Source organism: Macrosteles quadrilineatus, unplaced genomic scaffold, assembly GCF_028750875.1.
Source record: "Macrosteles quadrilineatus isolate MER2022 unplaced genomic scaffold, UCM_ALF_1.0 Scaffold_1__1_contigs__length_201487025, whole genome shotgun sequence".
In the NCBI taxonomy this organism is placed as follows: Eukaryota; Metazoa; Arthropoda; class Insecta; order Hemiptera; family Cicadellidae; genus Macrosteles; species Macrosteles quadrilineatus.
The window spans coordinates 186,802,101-186,821,331 of NW_026542594.1; the positions used below are offsets into that span (position 1 = coordinate 186,802,101).

The 19,231-nt window shown below is 38.4% G+C and overlaps 1 protein-coding gene across 1 annotated transcript in view; it reads left to right on the forward strand.

The window, feature by feature from the left end:
* LOC128991830 (transmembrane protein 132E) overlaps positions 1-19,231 on the forward strand; it is a 202,195-nt gene that overhangs the window by 178,183 nt on the left and 4,781 nt on the right. Inside the window, exons 2-17 of the mRNA XM_054415040.1 lie at positions 2,473-2,716; positions 4,652-4,835; positions 5,356-5,544; positions 6,373-6,623; positions 7,139-7,300; positions 9,438-9,657; positions 10,093-10,236; positions 12,223-12,425; positions 12,763-12,913; positions 13,518-13,700; positions 15,334-15,525; positions 16,117-16,380; positions 16,889-17,018; positions 17,581-17,844; positions 18,609-18,773; positions 19,052-19,223. Coding sequence (XP_054271015.1) covers positions 2,473-2,716; positions 4,652-4,835; positions 5,356-5,544; positions 6,373-6,623; positions 7,139-7,300; positions 9,438-9,657; positions 10,093-10,236; positions 12,223-12,425; positions 12,763-12,913; positions 13,518-13,700; positions 15,334-15,525; positions 16,117-16,380; positions 16,889-17,018; positions 17,581-17,844; positions 18,609-18,773; positions 19,052-19,223 — 3,118 coding nt within the window. The remainder of the gene's footprint in view (positions 1-2,472; positions 2,717-4,651; positions 4,836-5,355; positions 5,545-6,372; positions 6,624-7,138; positions 7,301-9,437; positions 9,658-10,092; positions 10,237-12,222; positions 12,426-12,762; positions 12,914-13,517; positions 13,701-15,333; positions 15,526-16,116; positions 16,381-16,888; positions 17,019-17,580; positions 17,845-18,608; positions 18,774-19,051; positions 19,224-19,231) is intronic.

The following is a 19,231-nucleotide window of genomic DNA, read 5'->3' on the forward strand; positions in this document are numbered from 1 at the left end:
CACTTTTCTGCGACTTACCAGACGTCCAAAATTTTCTGGTAAAGATTTTGTCTTACAGAATTATATATAAGGATTTTAGCTATCATTATTTCAATATATTTCAAAATGATGAGTTAGAATTACTAAATCTCTACGCTTATGTATCCAAGGTTTTCTTTGTAGCAGGTGCTCTTAATTAAGTCTATTCACAGAGTTATCCCGGTTAACCGATGTTTAGGCAGGGTTACCAACTTAGTTAATCAAGACAATCAGCTGGGACATAAGACACTGGTGACATGTGTAGTAGAACTAAATTGTCTACCATGATCGTGGTGTGCAGACGACAAACTCAACTGATTATGTGCCAAGTTAAATTAAACTTAAATTAGACAATAAACTTTTAACTGATTGAAGTGATTGGTTTCGAACAGTGTTCTAAACTTCTGGATTTAATTGATGTGCTGCATCATATTTTTGGTCAAAATTGTTCATAACAACAGATGAATAAGTGAATATATACAACATATATCTAAGCCCGCTCAGTGTTAGGAAAGTTACGTTAAACCTTGTTCACACCAGACATTACAACCAAATGTTTAAAACGGCAAGTGTTAAAACATGTTAGTTGAAGACAAAAATTATTTCTCACCGACAAAAGTTTGAAATTTTTTATTGTAAACTCCAATGCAAATGTGGCTTAAAAGGTTATGTTAACTTCTTGTTAAATACAAAATTTTTATTTTAAGCATTGGAAAAATTGTTTTGTCACAAAAAAAACTGAAACAGACTCTTAAATTGGTTTAAAAAATACTTGCTTTATGATAATCCTTAAAAATTGCTTACAGCAACTAGTTTCAACTCCCAGTTGGTGTTGTCTTCAGGCTGTACAAGGACATACTATTATAGTTTCCCTCTTTGGCAAGTTAATTTTTTTTTTTTTACATGAAACCGTGCATAATCAAGCTCAAACAACACAAAAGCACACTACACTTAAACATATAAAAAAAACCAGCTAATTGTCAAATGCAAACTCCGCGGAAGTTGAGTGTAGACTGACAACTTTTGTTTAAAACTTGTATTGCATAAACTCCGATTTATTTAAAGACGGCTTAACACTTAGGACATTTTAGACAAATTGAATTTACAGTCAAATGTTCTTTAAAATGTAAAACCATTTTATGGTACCAATTAGTTACTGTAAGGTTTTTCTATAATTTTATTTTTAATAATTTCTTTGATCACAATCAGCTATAATGTGCTGTGTATATATTGGTTAGTGTGTCCATCATTATTTGGTTCATTTTGAATTAAACTTTTATTGTTACAAATTAGTTGTAACTAGCTTAAGTTATTAAATTCATGAACACAACCAAAAGGTCTCTGAAAAATTTCCATAGTTTGTTGTATAACTACAGTAGGGACACTAAATGTATTTCTAGCAAATTATCAGATTTTTATTACTTTAACAATTAATTGTAAGAATTCAAACCAATATTTAAGTTCTGAAACATATCTTTTTTAAATTAATTATAGAATTTAAACACACAGCTGAAGTACGGAAAATATTGTTTTTGCTGTAATTTCAATGTTAATTCCTAAATAAACATGGTTAATCACTCACAGTGTATTGACAACACATTGAAACTGTTTGTTGACTAAAAGCAAACATAGCTCTTAATTAAAAACTGTTTGATGACAATTTGCTTGTTACGAATAAACTGACAAAAAATGTGAGTACTCAGTGAAAGTAGTGACAATAATTTATTTGAACCATTTTACTAACATCTTCTTTATAAGCCAACATAAACTCAACTCTTTTGTTTACATTCTCTCCTTTAAGTTAATAACATGTGTTTTAATTATTAGTAAGCATACAATATTAACATTGACAACAGCTGGCAATTTGAAACCAGTAAATTAAACCATCGACTATAGGTTAAACCAACACAGCATATATAACATTGCTCTTAACAAGTTTGTTTCAAATATTATACTTTTCCTAAAACTTTAAGGAAATATTGGGCTGAATCTTAAGAAAGTTGAGAAGGTACTGTACAAAAATATTCCAAGCTGGAGTCACCCTTATTTGATTTCATCAGAATGTCAACTGTTGTTTAAAAAAAAATGTATTTAAAAAATTTTTGTTTTCCAAACAAAACAATTGTTTACATACATCCCAAAACATATTCTAATGACAAAGTTACAACATCGTAGTAATATAACTTCCATATGCAACATGCACTAACCTTACTTTGTTGTTTGCAACAACTTCAGCTCTGCAAACTTGAGATTACCATCATGTAAATCACTCAGCCAACAGACTAATTTTTACTTTGTATCATTTTGAAAATATGTCTTAATAGGTAAAATCTTATCGATTCATGCTGTAAATAATAACAGATACAAATTTCATAATCTTATCCTGAGATAGATCTTTTTGGAATTCTTACTGAATTATTTCAGACAATGCATAAATCAATCTTTCCTTTACAGGCGTTGCAGGGACGGTGGAAGTGCATTTCGAGAACAAGGATGGAGGGTTTTTCCTGCGGCATGCAGCCCGCACACAGTACCCGGCCGCTGTGGACTTGGCTGGGGCGAGGGACCGAGGGGAGGCTCCACCAGAGGGCAGCACTGTGCTCAGCGTCGACCGCTTCACTGTGTTCCAGACCTCCCAGCCTATGTCTGTCAGAGCAACTTACGGGCCTTTCTCTACCAAGCAGACGGTCCCGGCTAGGTATGCATCCATATGGGTAGATTCTCTCTTATAACTAGATGTATGTTACACACTAGTTAGTTACACATTAGTTGTTAGTTACACATACAGTAGGTCGTCTCAAAAAGATTTAGTCACAAACTCAAAGTTTTTACCTAGCTGTGGCCACCCACACCCCCATTGGTAAAAAAATATTTAACATGTGTTTTGTCCTAAACACGTAGCAGAGGTTTTTGGACACGGTTCTAAGATGTTAAAAAAACACAAGGGGCTTCTTCAGAATAAAGAATTAAAGAGGCAGTCTTACCGTGTCCGTTACTTTGTAGAAATAAAAATTTCAATAGAGTGTGGATAACATAGAAGATTGAATAATCAAGACTTTACCATAGAATAGATTTATTTCAGCCTTATTATTACTAGCCAATTTTACATAATATGATGTCTCATTGGAAGATCTACAGTAGACCAGTGTTTAAAGTTATTTTGCTAATTTACTGTTTCTAACAGCTGTCCTGATATTAACTATTTTATATCTTGTTTACTTTTTTTCAGTTGAAGAAAATTTTTGTTTGTATTTTTTTTTTTTAGTGTGTATTTTTAAAAGTTTCAATTTTCATTAGCCTTTATTCACGACAACGTTTTTAATACTTAGTCAGAATCATCTACAACGATAATTTCTGGATTTTTATACACAGCAATGCCCACAGCATACTTAACATCAAGTCTTTCACGAATATCCTTCATTCTACGTTTTATTGTGTTGTAGTTAATATTTACTGAGTTGTGAATTAAGCGATCTTCTAAACGCTTACCATTACGACAGCTTCTTTGTGTGACTGTGCTGTCATAGAACTCATAGTTGTTGAGAAAGTCCATCTCCATAACTTGACGTAGGTGTTGTGGAAGGTTGATTGAGTAGTCGTCCAACATTCCTACAACTGCGACTCTGAAGGTTTCATTTTGTATGTATACGTTGTACTTGTCCGCTTCCCTTGGGTGTTTGCCCCGTTCGTACCCGGGCTCGTAGTACGGCTTCTCGCTCATGATACTCTGGATGGTGACAAGAACACTTGATATATTCTGAGCGGGAGTCCACTCTGGACCACTCCACGTATTTAAGATGCTGAGGCAGACTTTACCGCTGTCATAGAAGTTGGGGTTGAATCTGACTGATCCACCACCCGTGGTCATCAACTTTACTTTCGGAGGTTCAAAAGGGTAGTTTGGAGGGAAAAAGATGATAAAGTAGAAGAAACCTCCGTCGTAAGGGGTATTTTTGGTGCCTTCGATCAAACAATGGAGGTAGTTCATGTCGTCCTCGTCAACTACTGCAGTGACTCCTCGAAGTGGGTCGTTGAGTATCGTGGTAATGTCATGCTTGATTCTCCTCAAGTTCAGAGACGGATTGACCCTGGTAGGAGTGTTTTGTTTTCTTCGATTAAACAGGTCCGAATCCATAATTGTAACTCTGGAGAAATGTTACGATTTGCTAGCACAAGAAGATTGGCACGCGTATTTTGCTCAAGTAATGATTCGAGCTAAATAGTTAAGACTGAAAATAATTTAGATAGATGGATAAATGTAGATTAAATCATGTCTCAAGTACTGACCCATTAGTATGACGTCACTTTTTGACGTCATATTCACTTTCGATCGTTTTGTATAATATTGTATTTCAATAAGGACACAAAAAGGAATGTTATATAACAATAAAGTTTTTTAGCAATACGATTCGATTTTTTAATTTCCTTTAGCAGTGAACGTGTTAAGCTCTTATTATTTAGTTAGCGATTAAATTTGTAATTTTTTAGCCATTATTTAAGTAAAAATTGGAAACCCTATCAGTCAAATGAAAATTGACTTAGCCTGAAGATTTGCTGTGACGATGGTGTTTTTCTCCTATTCTAATATGTTAAAGCACCAGTTTGTTACATACATTGTTGTGTATTGCTACAGATACATAGTGCCAGACCCAGTGCCGATGAATGCCTCCACTTTGGCACTAGACATGGAGCTGAGCGGAGGACATCACTTGGACATGAGTGCCCATGTGGTCCGGGGTGAGATCCCCCGGGACTCTCCCGTGCTCCGGGTTCTGTTCCACACTGGCGCCGACCCAAGGCTGCCCAGGCACCAGCAGGTAAATACATGGTGGTTTAGGGTTGAGGAGTATACAATCAGTGAATAAAATACAACTAATTTTAACCGTGCTGCAGCGAAAACAGCTAGTTTCAATATGGGCCTGTAGAGCTAAAGTAGTTCCTTTTCATCTCTAAGAAAAAAAGAAACGTATTGTGTCGAGGACACCAGCTCTACATTTTTCTGACTTAAATATGCTTCCACTGATTTTCCAAATAATAAAGCCCCAATTAATGGAATTACTAGGCCGCAATGAGACAAAATTGAAACTCCACAGTCCCAGCCTACCGAAACAGCTGTAGCACTAATAATTCATAATGAAGCGTCTGTGCAATGTTAGTTAGTTATTATTGTTGCCGCGGTTAGTTTAAGGAATGATGAAGTATGACAAAAAAATTATTTCATCGCACAGGCCAATGTCTATATCTATGTCTTTGCCAAAGTCTCTATTTTCCAACTCACATAACACTCTCTGTAAAAATCTTTCATGTAACTTGAAGGCTATATTTGCGGTGTCTCAGGTGTGTATACAAGTACATGTGTCCATGGGTGATCGGCCGGCCCTCACTGCAGCATGCAGCCCTGACGGCGAGGACGGAGTTTGTTTGACAGAGATAACCATCCCTCCCTCCTGGTGGCCTCCGCTCCCCCTCCCCGACGTGGACGGCCGACCTGGCAAACCCGTCAAGACTCCACAGCGGACTGTTAAGGTGATTTTCCTCAAACAGTTTCAAAAATATACTCTTTGGTATTTGTTTTCCTTTGCGAATGGAATTTTTATGTTTTAAGGGAACAATTTGAACTTTTTTTGGAATTAAGTTACAAGAATATTATTACAAAACTAAAAGTCAATTTTGGCAGCAATTTGAGCAGATCTTTTACTTATACTGAATTAGACAACCAATCTGTATGAACGTGTCATTTAAATAATTATTACCATTTATATGGAATCTGATTGTGTCCTCAGAGAAACATATTTTAACAAAGTCACATATTTCAATAAGGCTGTCCCCGAGTGTGCTTCATTTGAAGTTAAATTTATCCAGGTTGGGACATGACAGATCTTCAAGCTTAGAAAAATGTCAATGTAGTGAGTTACATCCTTCAACACAAAGAAGATGAAGTTTCAAGATTTTTTTTTCTTTTTTTAAAGAGGTTGGCGGCCTCTTTTAACCTTGCATTTGCCCGTCCACATAGACTAAGCGCCCGTGCGTGGATCATTTACAGCAAAGCAAGGAGTGAGCCGGTACAGTACAAAGGTGAACTGTACTGATAAATTTTAGTGGCAGTGACCAGGATCCGAACCCACGACATCGCTGCCTTGGGCCCAAAGTCCGCGACGCTACCGACTGAGCCACCGACTCACATAAACATTCATATTCTGATGAAGATGACTTCACTACAAGTCCCAAAGTTGCGGCACAAGTAACATTCAGATTACAAAGAAGCAGACATTTAAAACCAATTTTCACAACTATATTTTAACCATAAATCGATTCCTAGGGTTGAACTACAATAACGTAGTTGACATGTTGCAGGTTTCATACTCAGTACTAGAACCTCGCACGTCAGACCTGGCCGAGTGTATTCCCCGAGTGCAGATCCAGCCTGTCACTCCCCTCTCCTCTATACCTCTGGTCCACGCGAGAGGTAGCTACAGAGAACTACGCAGTGACGACCACCTCGCCTTGCTGTTGCCCCACGCCGCTCTCTTCCCTCGCTCCAGACTACACGTCCCCGTCTTCCTGAGGGTCAACCAGGAATTCTCCATCTCCGGGTTCATCCTCAGGTAAGGAATGTTTACTGAAATGTGTATGGATCAGAGACTAATTTCAACATCTTGAGAACCAACCTTGTATAGGTTATTGAAAATTTTGATTAGGCGGAGTTTTGTCATAAATCAATAATTGTACAGTAATGCCATATATTGACTTTAATGTGTTAACTAATCGGCCTTGTAGAGAATAAAGATTATGCATTTTGCGTTCATAGCTATCACACACTCTAGTTTTAAGATTAGCAAGGCGAGCAAGTAGGAAGTCTCTACATAATAAGATGTGTTTTTACAATAAAATTAGATATTAAGGGTTTGTTAGATACTTTCAGTTTAAAATTTTATTTCACCATGTTTTTATTAAAATTTAAGTAATCAAAAACTGGAAGGCAGACAAATAACACTAAGCTCAAACAATAACTAATAATCGTACAATAACTAATTAATGTTTAAAAATCAGACATTATCCAACTTTTTCGAATTTAAGAAACATCTCCAAGATTTTTTATGTCAAATTTAATTTTCCTCAGAGCTCGGGTGAAGAGCGGACTCCGGGTGTTGGGTGCAGAAGTGAGTGACCGAGACGCCTGGAACATGAGTCTTGACGTCAACCCGAAACATACAGTCGCAACTGTCACGGTTTTCCGACGATCCATGGACAACGACGGACAGGACAAGAAAACTCTACCTAGGTGAGCAGTCCAGCTATGGAGACCAAAGTAATGATAATATTCTATGGACACTAAGCAATAAAACAAATAAAAACATGTTCATAAGCATAATATAGTAATTTAGAAGTGGTGATAGTGGCAGAGTTCAAAGAATTTTTTCATCAAATCAAATCAAATCGTTTATTAAGCCAGAATTAACAAAATATTGTACAATTTGTATTGGCTAAGTCATCATTACAACTATTTACAGAGGTCTTAGATCAGGAAAGAGACAGAATCCAAGCATACCTCTGACTGAACAGAAACTTGGAATTATAGTAATAATAAAAGTTATATATTTTGGTTACTCTATAAATATTTAATTTCTCATTCTTCGACATTATCTAATTAAATCTTGATACCTAGTCTTTTTTCAATCTAACGTTAATGACTTTAATCCTCAATAAATATTCTATCAATGTAGATTAACATGGTTGGTATCACCAGCGTAATCTGTTTCCTACTAATTGTTGGTCGCATAAATTTGTCCCGGTCAGCCCAGGTGTGTGTGAGAGAGAGAGAGAAAGATTAATCTGACCACCTTACACTAACTGGCGATCTGTCCTCGTCTGCATGTTCCTTCTCTTTGTTTTATCCACCTAACAAGCGTTACTTAAACAAATTGTCAATGTCAGTGAATGACACTCTTGCATGTTGACATGTAAAATATTTAACAGTTTTGTTGACTGATTAATATTTTTAGAAGAAAAATACATTATCTAAGCTCAAAAAACTGCTAAAAAATATGTTTTTTTATTTATATATATTAAAAAACAGTGGACAAGTTTTCTATTAAAGTAATATACTACTAAATAAAAAAACTGCATTAAATAAAAAAAAAAAAATTATCTATGGAATTTTAACTTGTATCATTTAATTTGAATAGATTCCATTTCAATCTTAATCAGGATACCTCTGATCTGTTTTTGGCTGTGACGGTTAAATGTGAACGGTAGACATTTTGTATGGTAAATTGATTTATTATAGTCCACCAAACAATCGAGAGCAAGCTTGTCTAGTGGAAGATCACTGAGGTTCCCAGTTTAAATTCCACCAATGACCAATGGATCTTAGCTTTGTGACCACGCCATGACCCTCTAGTTGTGAACATCTGCGGCGGTCGCCAAAAAATCTTAAACAACTTCTGTGGTCACTGGTACATAATCATCATGTGCAATCGCGGCAAAATCATGAATATCTCTCGCTATGGCACAAATCATTTCACTGATGTTCTGAGATCAAAAGTCGAGCCCCTCACACACCTCAAATGTAAATTACCGAGCTTAGGTCTATAATTATTTTCTGCCCGTTACCATTCAAATCTACGCGACATACATAGAATGTAATTGCGTAAAAGCCATCATTGTCTTGCAATACTTGATCCCTCCCTATGTCCCTAGGGTGGAGGAGGTGCTGTGCTGGATGCTGGAGGTGGTGGAGGACAGTGCAGAGTTGTGAGACGACGGGAGGATTGTATGGAGTGTCCGCTACGTGCTAGAGGTTGTCATTGTCTTGCAATGCTTGACCCTCCCTATGTCCCTAGGGTGGAGGAGGCGCTGTGCTGGCTGCTGGAGGTGGTGGAGGACAGTGCAGAGTTGTGGGACGAGGGGAGGATTGTATGGAGTGTCCGCTACGTGCTAAAGGTTGTCATTGTCTTGCAATGTTTGATCCCTCCCTATGTCCCCAGGGTGGAGGAGGTGCTGTGCTGGCTGCTGGAGGTGGTGGAGGACAGTGCAGAGTTGTGGGACGAGGGGAGGATTGTATGGAGTGTCCGCTACGTGCTAAAGGTTGTCATTGTCTTGCAATGTTTGATCCCTCCCTATGTCCCCAGGGTGGAGGAGGCGCTGTGCTGGCTGCTGGAGGTGGTGGAGGACAGTGCAGAGTTGTGGGACGAGGGGAGGATTGTGTGGAGTGTCCACTACGTGCTAGAGGTTGTCATTGTGTTGCAATGTTTGATCCCTCCCTATGTCCCCAGGGTGGAGGAGGTGCTGTGCTGGCTGCTGGAGGTGGTGGAGGACAGTGCAGAGTTGTGGGACGAGGGGAGGATTGTATGGAGTGTCCGCTACGTGCTAGAGGTTGTCATTGTCTTGCAATACTTGATCCCTCCCTATGTCCCTAGGGTGGAGGAGGTGCTGTGCTGGCTGCTGGAGGTGGTGGAGGACAGTGCAGAGTTGTGGGACGAGGGGAGGATTGTATGGAGTGTCCGCTACGTGCTAGAGGGACAGGAGAGGCGAGGTCATCACACCCGCGGGCCACACAAGGATGATGAGCGAAAGAAGATCACTGCCAAGATAGAGATACAGAAGGACGACATACAGGCGGTCCTACCGATATCAAAGGTAAACACTAGAAAATAATGTTTACCATTTTGATAGTATAAGACACTACAGTTTATTTTAATCACTAGGGCTTAAAGTGACTCTCTATTACCCGAGCTCGCCTTGTTCGGAAAATGAGCGAGGGTTGAAAACACACTTTTTTTTTCCCATGTGGTGAACTATTTTTTTTTGTCATATTGCAATATTTTAACAAACTGAGTTGGAAAACAAAAATAATTTTAATTTAAAAGATATCCTTTCAAAATAACTTCCAACTTGTTTTCAATTTTGCTAATACAAATAAGCAGCTTTTTAATCTTAATATCCGGGGTCTTGTAGTCATCATCATCACCATATCTCGCGGTTACAGAAAATCATCATCGCCTTCTGTGCTTGCGGCAACACTTCCTCAACAATTTTACTCCTCGTATTATTACACTGTTGTTATTTTGACAGAACTGGGAGGTGATCAACACGGCAGTATTGACGGGACGTCAGGTGTCCCAGGCTATGAAGGTGTTCATCGTCAGTCAGGCTGGCAAAGTGGCTGACGTAACTCTGCAGTCCTCTTGTCACTCGGAAGATGAAAGTGTCCTCAAGGTACCCTAACCCAAAGGTTTTTTCTTTATACGCCGCACATAAGTTCTTGTATTTTAATTAAAGTTATATTAGCCTATTTCTAACTGTGTAGAACATACATCACTAATTGTTATGCTGATAATTTGGTCTCATTGCGGAAGTAGAACAGCAACGAAACATTACTGCAGGATTGTTAAAGGTGCTTCAAACTAGGGATGGACGAGATTGGATTTTTAGTTCGAGACGAGACGAGACGAGATTTTTTATTTCTCATAAAATTTCGAGACGAGATCGAGACGGGATTTCCCTTCTCATACACAACGGGAAATGCATGTTCGGAATTTTTACCTGATTTTGTAACATTGTTAGATGACTGTTTAAATACAAAAATAATTATAATAGGCAAGAATATTTACAATCTTTTATTAAAAAACATCAGCATAACATTTTTTTATTAATCACACCTAACTTATTAAAAATGCCTACGATTAGGAAACATAGTGATATCAGTTAGGATAGAGTTCAACTTATCCTAAAATAAAATAAATCATAAAATAAAATAAATCATAAAATAAAATATTAATTTTTATAAAATAGTTACTTGTTTTGACTTTTTTTATAGTAATAAAACATTCCTCACACTGCTAACACTTAACAAAAAACTCTTCAAATGTTATTAAAATAATTAAAGTAATATTTACATTTGAAGAATTAATTAAATAAGAACGCCTTCGCAAAGGAAACGCAACTACAACACGCTCCTGTATTGCGGGTATTGCATTGACTTTCTGCAGGCGTTTTTTTTTTGTTCTTTTTCTTGTCTCGATAAAAATCTCGGCCAAAAAGAAATCTCGTCTCGTGTAACGAGATTTAAAAATTCCCGAAATTTCGAGACTTGACCATCCCTACTTCAAACTTAAATAATGGAAAATAGAAATAATTATTGTACATTTTATTCATGATATTTTATCATTTGTCAAATTTTTAAAAAGGAAAATTTGTGATTTTTTGTTGAATTTTAATTTTAACTGCTGTTTCACTTTTTCTTTTTAGGATCCATACCTATAGATTTACAACTGTTGGGTTAACTGTGGGTATTGAATAAAATTACCATTATTTCCTAATTTCACCTGAGTAAAGATGTTTCCTAATTTAATTTACTTTTCATACAAATGATATTTTATTTATTTATTTTTTACTTTCATAGACATTTTTTTTTCAAATTTGCATAAAATTATGTATTATCTACCAGTTTACATTATAAGCAACTAATATTTAAATTTGTTACGTAAACTTTTAATTTTTAACTATTGATATTAGTAAAATTGCTAAGATAAAAAGCATTATTTGTTCTCCAACTTGGAACTAAACTAGCTGTAACAGTGGTAGTTTCCTTTACATATTTTAGCCATTACCCTGCATTAATGAATATTCAGATCCACTCGCTGCTTATATTTGCATCCCCATACGTCCCGACAACTTTTGTCTGACTGAGTTAAATAGCGATGAAATCTGTTCCGAACTTTCCAACTTTTAATGGTGGTAATTAACTTGGTGTAATGTGGGGAAGTTTTCTCATTAATTAGCACTAAAGCTATAATAGCACTTATCACCGCTTTGCTGATTTAAAGTTTCATAAAGTTTTTGTTTGAGTTATTAAAAGAGTAAAAAGCTAGGTGTAGTTAAAAATGTTTCTTTTTGGCTTTATCAAAATTTATTGACTAGTTGGTGACCATTTTATTGTAGGCCAATATTTATATCTTGTAATATAAAGTTTGAGTGGTTCAATGTATTTTATTTATCATTTTATTTCTTATTTTAGCTCCTATAAAATTAAATGGTCTAATCACAGGAGTGACATGGTTTTAATGGCTGGCCTTGGATTCTGGTCTGTGAAGGAAAATGTGTTTTCTTAAGCTCTGAATAGATTTTTGTTTATAAATGACCACTATAGGTTGCATCACTTTACGCTGGTACACTGTATCTTGAGTGTTGGGTTTGTTGCAGGTTTCCTCGTCTTGTAGCTCTGTGTACGTAGATGGATCGGAGATTCGAGGGTCGTGGAACGCGTCTGTTCTGGTCAAGTACGGGACTTACACTGGCCTCGCTCGCTTCACTCTGTGGATGCCAGAGTTTCCACTGGAAGTCAGCGTCAACGACTTCCGTCTTAGTCAGATCAAGGGTTGGAGAGTGCCTGATGAACATCTAAGGTTAGCCAACACAGCTGTTTGTAGTAGCTTGTAGCAGTTTACGATGCTTTACTTTGGTAGAAAGTGATGAAAGTTAATGAAGCTGGTGACCTAGCTCCTATGGGTTCTCCTTATAAAATTATTTATGTAAAATCACCACAAAAATCATGAATGTTGTAGAAATATATTAGTTCATCCACAGCAGCACATTACATTGTTACTGCAATGGATAAATTTGAGTTGTGATTTTGATTCTGGATGATGTTTGTCAAGTCAAAACTCTGTCCTTCTCCCATTATTTTATCCTACAACAAGTGTCGTTTTGTGGGTAGTTTTGTCTAAGAAATATTGTTTACAGTAGGACTACGAACAAGATTAAGAAACGCAGCGTAGAAGATGGTAAAGGCCGATGGTCAGGGATGGTGACAGAAGATGTGGACAACACTGTGGACGATGATAAGCTGAGTCCGTCACATTGTAGATTACGATATCAGCAGAGTCCGGTTGAGGTTAGTAACTCAATCTCATAGATATTAGCTACTTACTTTCTTCACAATCCAGATATGTTATTGCACTACAACCGTTTTGTAGATTACTCTATCGTCGGGTACGTAGGGGTACACTAGGCTAAATTATTTTATTTACATTTTACACAAAATGTCTTCAAGACGACAGAAAAACATTAAAGCACGTTTATGGCTTAAAAACTGATGACCGACTAGTCTCTACAGTGGGCGAGTCTTCTTAATAAGTAATATAACACTTAAATCACTGGTTGAAGTCCCTAAGCCCAGTAACAGATGTATGAGTTGGAATGGGAACTACCTTAACCTTAACCTACACACACAGGTTTTACACAGGTTTTAACAGGTTTTATGGGTCTCTGGACTATGAAAATCACTGATAACTCATTTTCTGAGTTAGGAGAGATTGCAGTCACAATTTTAGGTAGGCCTTAGTTTTTTTTTTTTTTTTTTTTTTTTTTTTTCAAAACTAGTTTATCTGACTGTGATCCCCTCTAACTGGCAAAAACTCTATATTGAAGAACACCCACCACTAAAAGGATTACAATAATCCCATCAACCTCCTCAACTTTGTCCTTGTGATGTGCAGGTGTACGCCAGGTTCCTAGCAGCAGACCACGACTCTGGCCGAGTGAGCTACCTAGTGTCTCGGAGGACATGGTTGAGGGTGACAGATCTAGTCCTGGGCTTGCTCAGAGTGTCCGACCCTCGCATTGCCTCTTTACACGGCTGTACACTGCAGGGGAGAAGTGTGGGACGCACAGAAGTACAGGTAATTACGCAACACTAATAATCTTAGACGATAAAACACTTTATCACGTGATTGGTTTTGCATGTTGGTTCACAATGGTGCTCTACCACGAAACTTGTTGGATACAATGGACCAAACAGTAAAAAACCTGCAAGTAACACATGGAACACTAATCATTCCATTTTGTACCTTAATTTAACCACCAGTAATATAGATGATAATTTTATCAAGCTACTCCACAGGCAGTGCCTAAAGATGATAACATGGTCACGAAATGATCGCTTATTTGTGTTCATCATTTATCATGGTGTTCAAGGTTTAAGTAAACTTCCCCAATGCCCCAGAAGGGGTGACCAAGCTGAGAGTCAACATTGTCTCAGGTCTGCAGCTCAACATCTCACCAGACTCTGTCATAGACAACAATCAACATTATAGGTTATGTTTGCTTGTAGGTACTGTCAGCCATCACAGGACGGGTGATAGGAGCCAAGGAGGTGAGGGTGGGGAGTGACAAGGTGTCTGTGACCAAGCTGAGAGTCAACATTGTCTCAAGTCTGCAGCTCAACATCTCACCAGACTCTGTCATAGACAACAATCAACATTATAGGTTATGTTTCCTTGTAGGTACTGTCAGCCATCACAGGACGGGTGATAGGAGCCAAGGAGGTGAGAGTGGGGAGTGACAAGGTGTCTGTGACCAAGCTGAGAGTCAACATTGTCTCAAGTCTGCAGCTCAACATCTCACCAGACTCTGTCATAGACAACAATCAACATTATAGGTTATGTTTGCTTGTAGGTTCTGTCGGCCATCACAGGACGGGTGATAGGAGCCAAGGAGGTGAGAGTGGGGAGTGGCAAGGTGTCTGTGACCAAGCTGAGAGTCAACATTGTCTCAGGTCTGCAGCTCAACATCTCACCAGACTCAGTCATAGACAACAATCAACATTATAGGTTATGTTTGCTTGTAGGTTCTGTCAGCCATCACAGGACGGGTGATAGGAGCCAAGGAGGTGAGGGTGGGGAGTGGACAAGGTGTCTGTAACCAAGCTGAGAGTCAACATTGTTTCAGGTCTGCAGCTCAACATCTCACCAGACTCTGTCGTAGACAGCAATTAACATAGGTTATGTTTGCTTGTAGGTTCTGTCGGCCATCACAGGACGGGTGATAGGAGCCAAGGAGGTGAGAGTGGGGAGTGACAAGGTGTCTGTGACCAAGCTGAGAGTCAACATTGTCTCAGGTCTGCAGCTCAACATCTCACCAGACTCTGCCATAGACAACAATCAACATTATAGGTTATGTTTGCTTGCAGGTTCTGTCAGCCATCACAGGACGGGTGATAGGAGCCAAGGAGGTGAGGGTGGGGAGTGACAAGGTGTCTGTGACCAAGCTGAGAGTCAACATTGTCTCAGGTCTGCAGCTCAACATCTCACCAGACTCTGCCATAGACAATAATCAACATTATAGGTTATGTTTGCTTGTAGGTTCTGTCAGCCATCACAGGACGGGTGATAGGAGCCAAGGAGGTGAGAGTAGGGAGTGACAAGGTGTCTGTGACCAAGCTGAGAGTCAACATTGTCTCAGGTCTGCAGCTCAACATCTCACCAGACTCAGTCATAGACAACAATCAACATTATAGGTTATGTGTGCTTGTAGGTTCTGTCGGCCATCACAGGACGGGTGATAGGAGCCAAAGAGGTGAGGGTGGGGAGTGACAAGGTGTCTGTGACCAAGCTGAGAGTCAACATCGTCTCAGGTCTGCAGCTCAACATCTCACCAGACTCTGCCATAGACAACGGCTACATAGCAGAGACGTCCGTCACCAGAAAACTGACAGCTCAGTACCAGGTATCCACATCACTCTCTGGTGCTGTAGCTTTAACACTATTGAGTTTTGAGACAGCAATGCTGGTAGAATGGAGTGTAGCCTTGTTACTGACTAATATTATCAGCTGTTTCTTTAGCGAAGACAATTTATTTAAAGCCCAATTATAAGGACAGCTAGGCCTATAACCAAATGATGTTGAAGATCTATGTTAGTTATTTATTTATTTGTGACAGATATTTTCTATGATGGAATGATATTTCATAAACAAACTTTAAAATTATTTGTGATACAGTTAACCCCACTAATCCAACACATTCCATGTTGTAAAAGTCTGGGCGTTTTATTACATTGGAAATGCCTCATGGTTGTGTTCTGCAGTGTTGTTTACTTATGTTCACTTGTTATGTTTATTGTAATATTGAAACATCAACTGTAGAAAATTAATTCCATTACAAAAATCAGATATTGCACCCTTTGGATTCTATAATATTTCATATTTACCTAAACATACCCTCTCATCTTTAACATCTGTGTGCCAATCATTAATGTTTATTACCATCATTCATTATAATGATAATATTTTTCCCCTAAATTTTCATTTTATCTAACAGGAGGGCCTGCTAGACATGGAGGTCGACTTCTCGGACGGATCGACCACTCCACTACGGGACATCTCCCTCTCTGACTACTCACTGGTCGTAGACTCCCTCAGTCCCGACGTGGTGGCGTTTGCTCCCAACGCCTTCTCACACCCGCGGGTGATCGCTGTGGGGGAGGGGAGAGGGGAGTTACTGCGGGTGGCGCTCCTGACACCTGACGAGTGCCGGGTGGGACCAGCCAAGCGGACACCTCCACTAGTGTCTGCTACTGCGCAGGTTATTTTCAACTTGTATATATGGCTTTTGCTTAAAATTAAAAGTTTATTTTGTGATATATACAGTACAGTAGTGGGTTTTCTTTGTCGTGAAGAACAATAAATATTTCCAAAACTCATTATATTGAGATGCGGATGCTACTAAGATGTATTTTTACCCAAGTATGAATTAAAACACAATGTGGGATGAGTAAAAGACATGAATTGGTCTTTGTATAAAGTAGGATCACAATTTACCTTTGTGTATGATTTCTGTTCAGTAGATTTTGCTTTCTTGAGTAACAGATACACACAATAACCTATTTTTTTATTAAGTTACAAATTAGTGCTATAGTGCTTAGCAATGAAAACATTTAACCTAGCTATAATGAAGTTCCTCCTCTAAACTTGCTGCGACCTTTCAAACACACATTTTTGATCATTGCATTTTTTAAATATTTTTAACTATTGAAAAAAATTAAAATAGGTACTTTAATGAAATAATTAAAAGCAAAACTGTTTGTTTACAGGTGGAGGTAGACTTTGCCAGCAACATGATGCAACATCGTCCAGACTTTGTGCAGAATGACGGAGGAGCCAACAGTGGACGGGACCGCAAGGCTCACAGAGATACTGTCGACCTTCATGATATCCTAATTGGTCAGTCAACACTTATTTATAACCACAAATACAAATAAATTGTTAAGAATCCTTTGCATGTTGTATACACTTATTCAGGTTTTTGCCCCAAAGCCTAAACAAGATTTTAGACTTGGCTTCCTTAACCCAGCAAGGTTTTCTAAAAAATATCATTCATATTTTGTGTATATTATTAACAACTACAGAAATTCTCATTAATTTATTGAATTTGTTTTTAAAACATGAACCAAAACTAACACAAACAAATCCCTAAATTAAAACAATGCCAAGCTGCAAGCGTTGCATAAAATAGCTTCTTCCCTGTTGGGAAATTCGCTAAAACTAAAGCTGGGCCTACACATAGATACGCTCGATATGAGTGAACGAGTTCACAAAACAGACAACAGGAACATACTGATTTACTGTCCTTATGCTTGCTTTTCCTACGAATCGGCCAAGTTTACAAACAACAGACATTAATTCTACATATCTCAGATCCTTTCAAGAACAACAAATTTATCTTAAATCAGTAAGTTTCAATCTCTAGCCTGAGTATTACATTTCATTTGTCATCATGTTTCAGGAATCCCACTGAAAGACGAGAACAACCATGAGCCGACAGTGCAGGCGCGTCAACATCACAGCAGCGGAGGGGGAGGAGGCGTGCCTCACTCGCTCGGCTCACGACACCATGGCAACTCTGCCGCTCACATGACACCTCTAGAGATAGGGATGTACGTCCTGCTGGCTGCGTTCTGCTTTGCCATTGTTGTGTTTGTCGTGTCTTGCGTCGTCTACGCTTCAAAATTCAAACCACATACGCTGTCTTCGCCTGACTTGCCTCCAGGTAAATAGTGGTTTTTACATAGAAATCCACCTAGTTGGTTTTGTTGTCATATTTATCTTTAATACTGTTCCCATCACTGTGGATGCGATACTCCCTGGTGTGGATTAATGTCCGCACTAGTGAGTACTACGACTATCCGCAGTACTATATCCCGATAATTAGACCTATTCGTTAATACCAAGGCAAAAATATGGTTTGAATTCCACTATAAACTGTAGGTATATAACTGTAGGCCCTTAGTTTATGGGCTATAAGTCACTAACAAGACTACAAGACGCGCCACTAATACTAAACTCATCTCCATTCATACTTGGCTTAAAATACCTACTTTGTATGGTTGCCATTTTATAAGAAAGTATTAAAGTATTAAAGAAAAGTAAAGTTTGGGATACCCCGATATGCCAGAGCCCCACTAGTTGAAAATCTTGCTTATTTATTGTCCACCTGTTCAAACCACTTGTGGGTGAGAAAAGGTTATTAAATAAATAAAAAGCTATAAGTAAATTTAGAATAATTGAATTACCAATAATAATTGGCTTATGGCTGAGTGTCCAATCAAATACGGCATTCCTGTGGTTCTCTTTTAAGGTCGTTGTTTAGTAGGAAGGTCTCAACACAGGAGGTTACGACTAGAAGAGGCTGAAATGAAGAATATTTTGTTGCCTATGAGTGCAAAAGTGTCATGTCACTTTTTTTCTGATTTATGACAAAATGTTATGGGGATTTTAGACTTGCAAACTTGTAAAACACACTAACTGTTCCAGAACCGATCGCCATGTCAATGGCTGGCAAGAGCATTGGTAGTAGCATGATGACGCCGGTAGCCAACGGGATGATGTTGCCGAGACGACCTCCACACAACCAGGAACCGACGACCAACGCTCATGATTGGGTTTGGCTGGGACGTGCCACTCTGGAACGTGCTTCAGGTAGGGTCCCAGTGCATCACAAACAATATATACAAGTTCCGTCAGTTAAATTAAATTACATATAAAAATACTTAATTTACTTCTCATCTAAGGCATTGATTTGAAGAGAAACTCAAGAAAACTGTGAACAGCATCTACATTCATACTAACTTTCAAGTTTGAGCAGTTCTACAAAAAGGGGTGCAGCAGATGCATATTTGGTGTATGCTTTTTTTTAACAATTACATGAGGATGATGTAAATAGTGGTTGTTTTATAAAGTTATCTCTTGTCTTCAAGGTATGCTTGTGCCGGCAACTACAGCTCAAGCTATGAGAATCACCACAAACCCATCATTTGGTCACGACCAGCCTGGACCCTACCCTCGACCTCTCACAGTCGACTCCTCTACCTACGTCAAGGACCGTCCCAGGCACAGAACACCTCCTCCTGCAGACAACCAATGGAACCTGTGAGTCA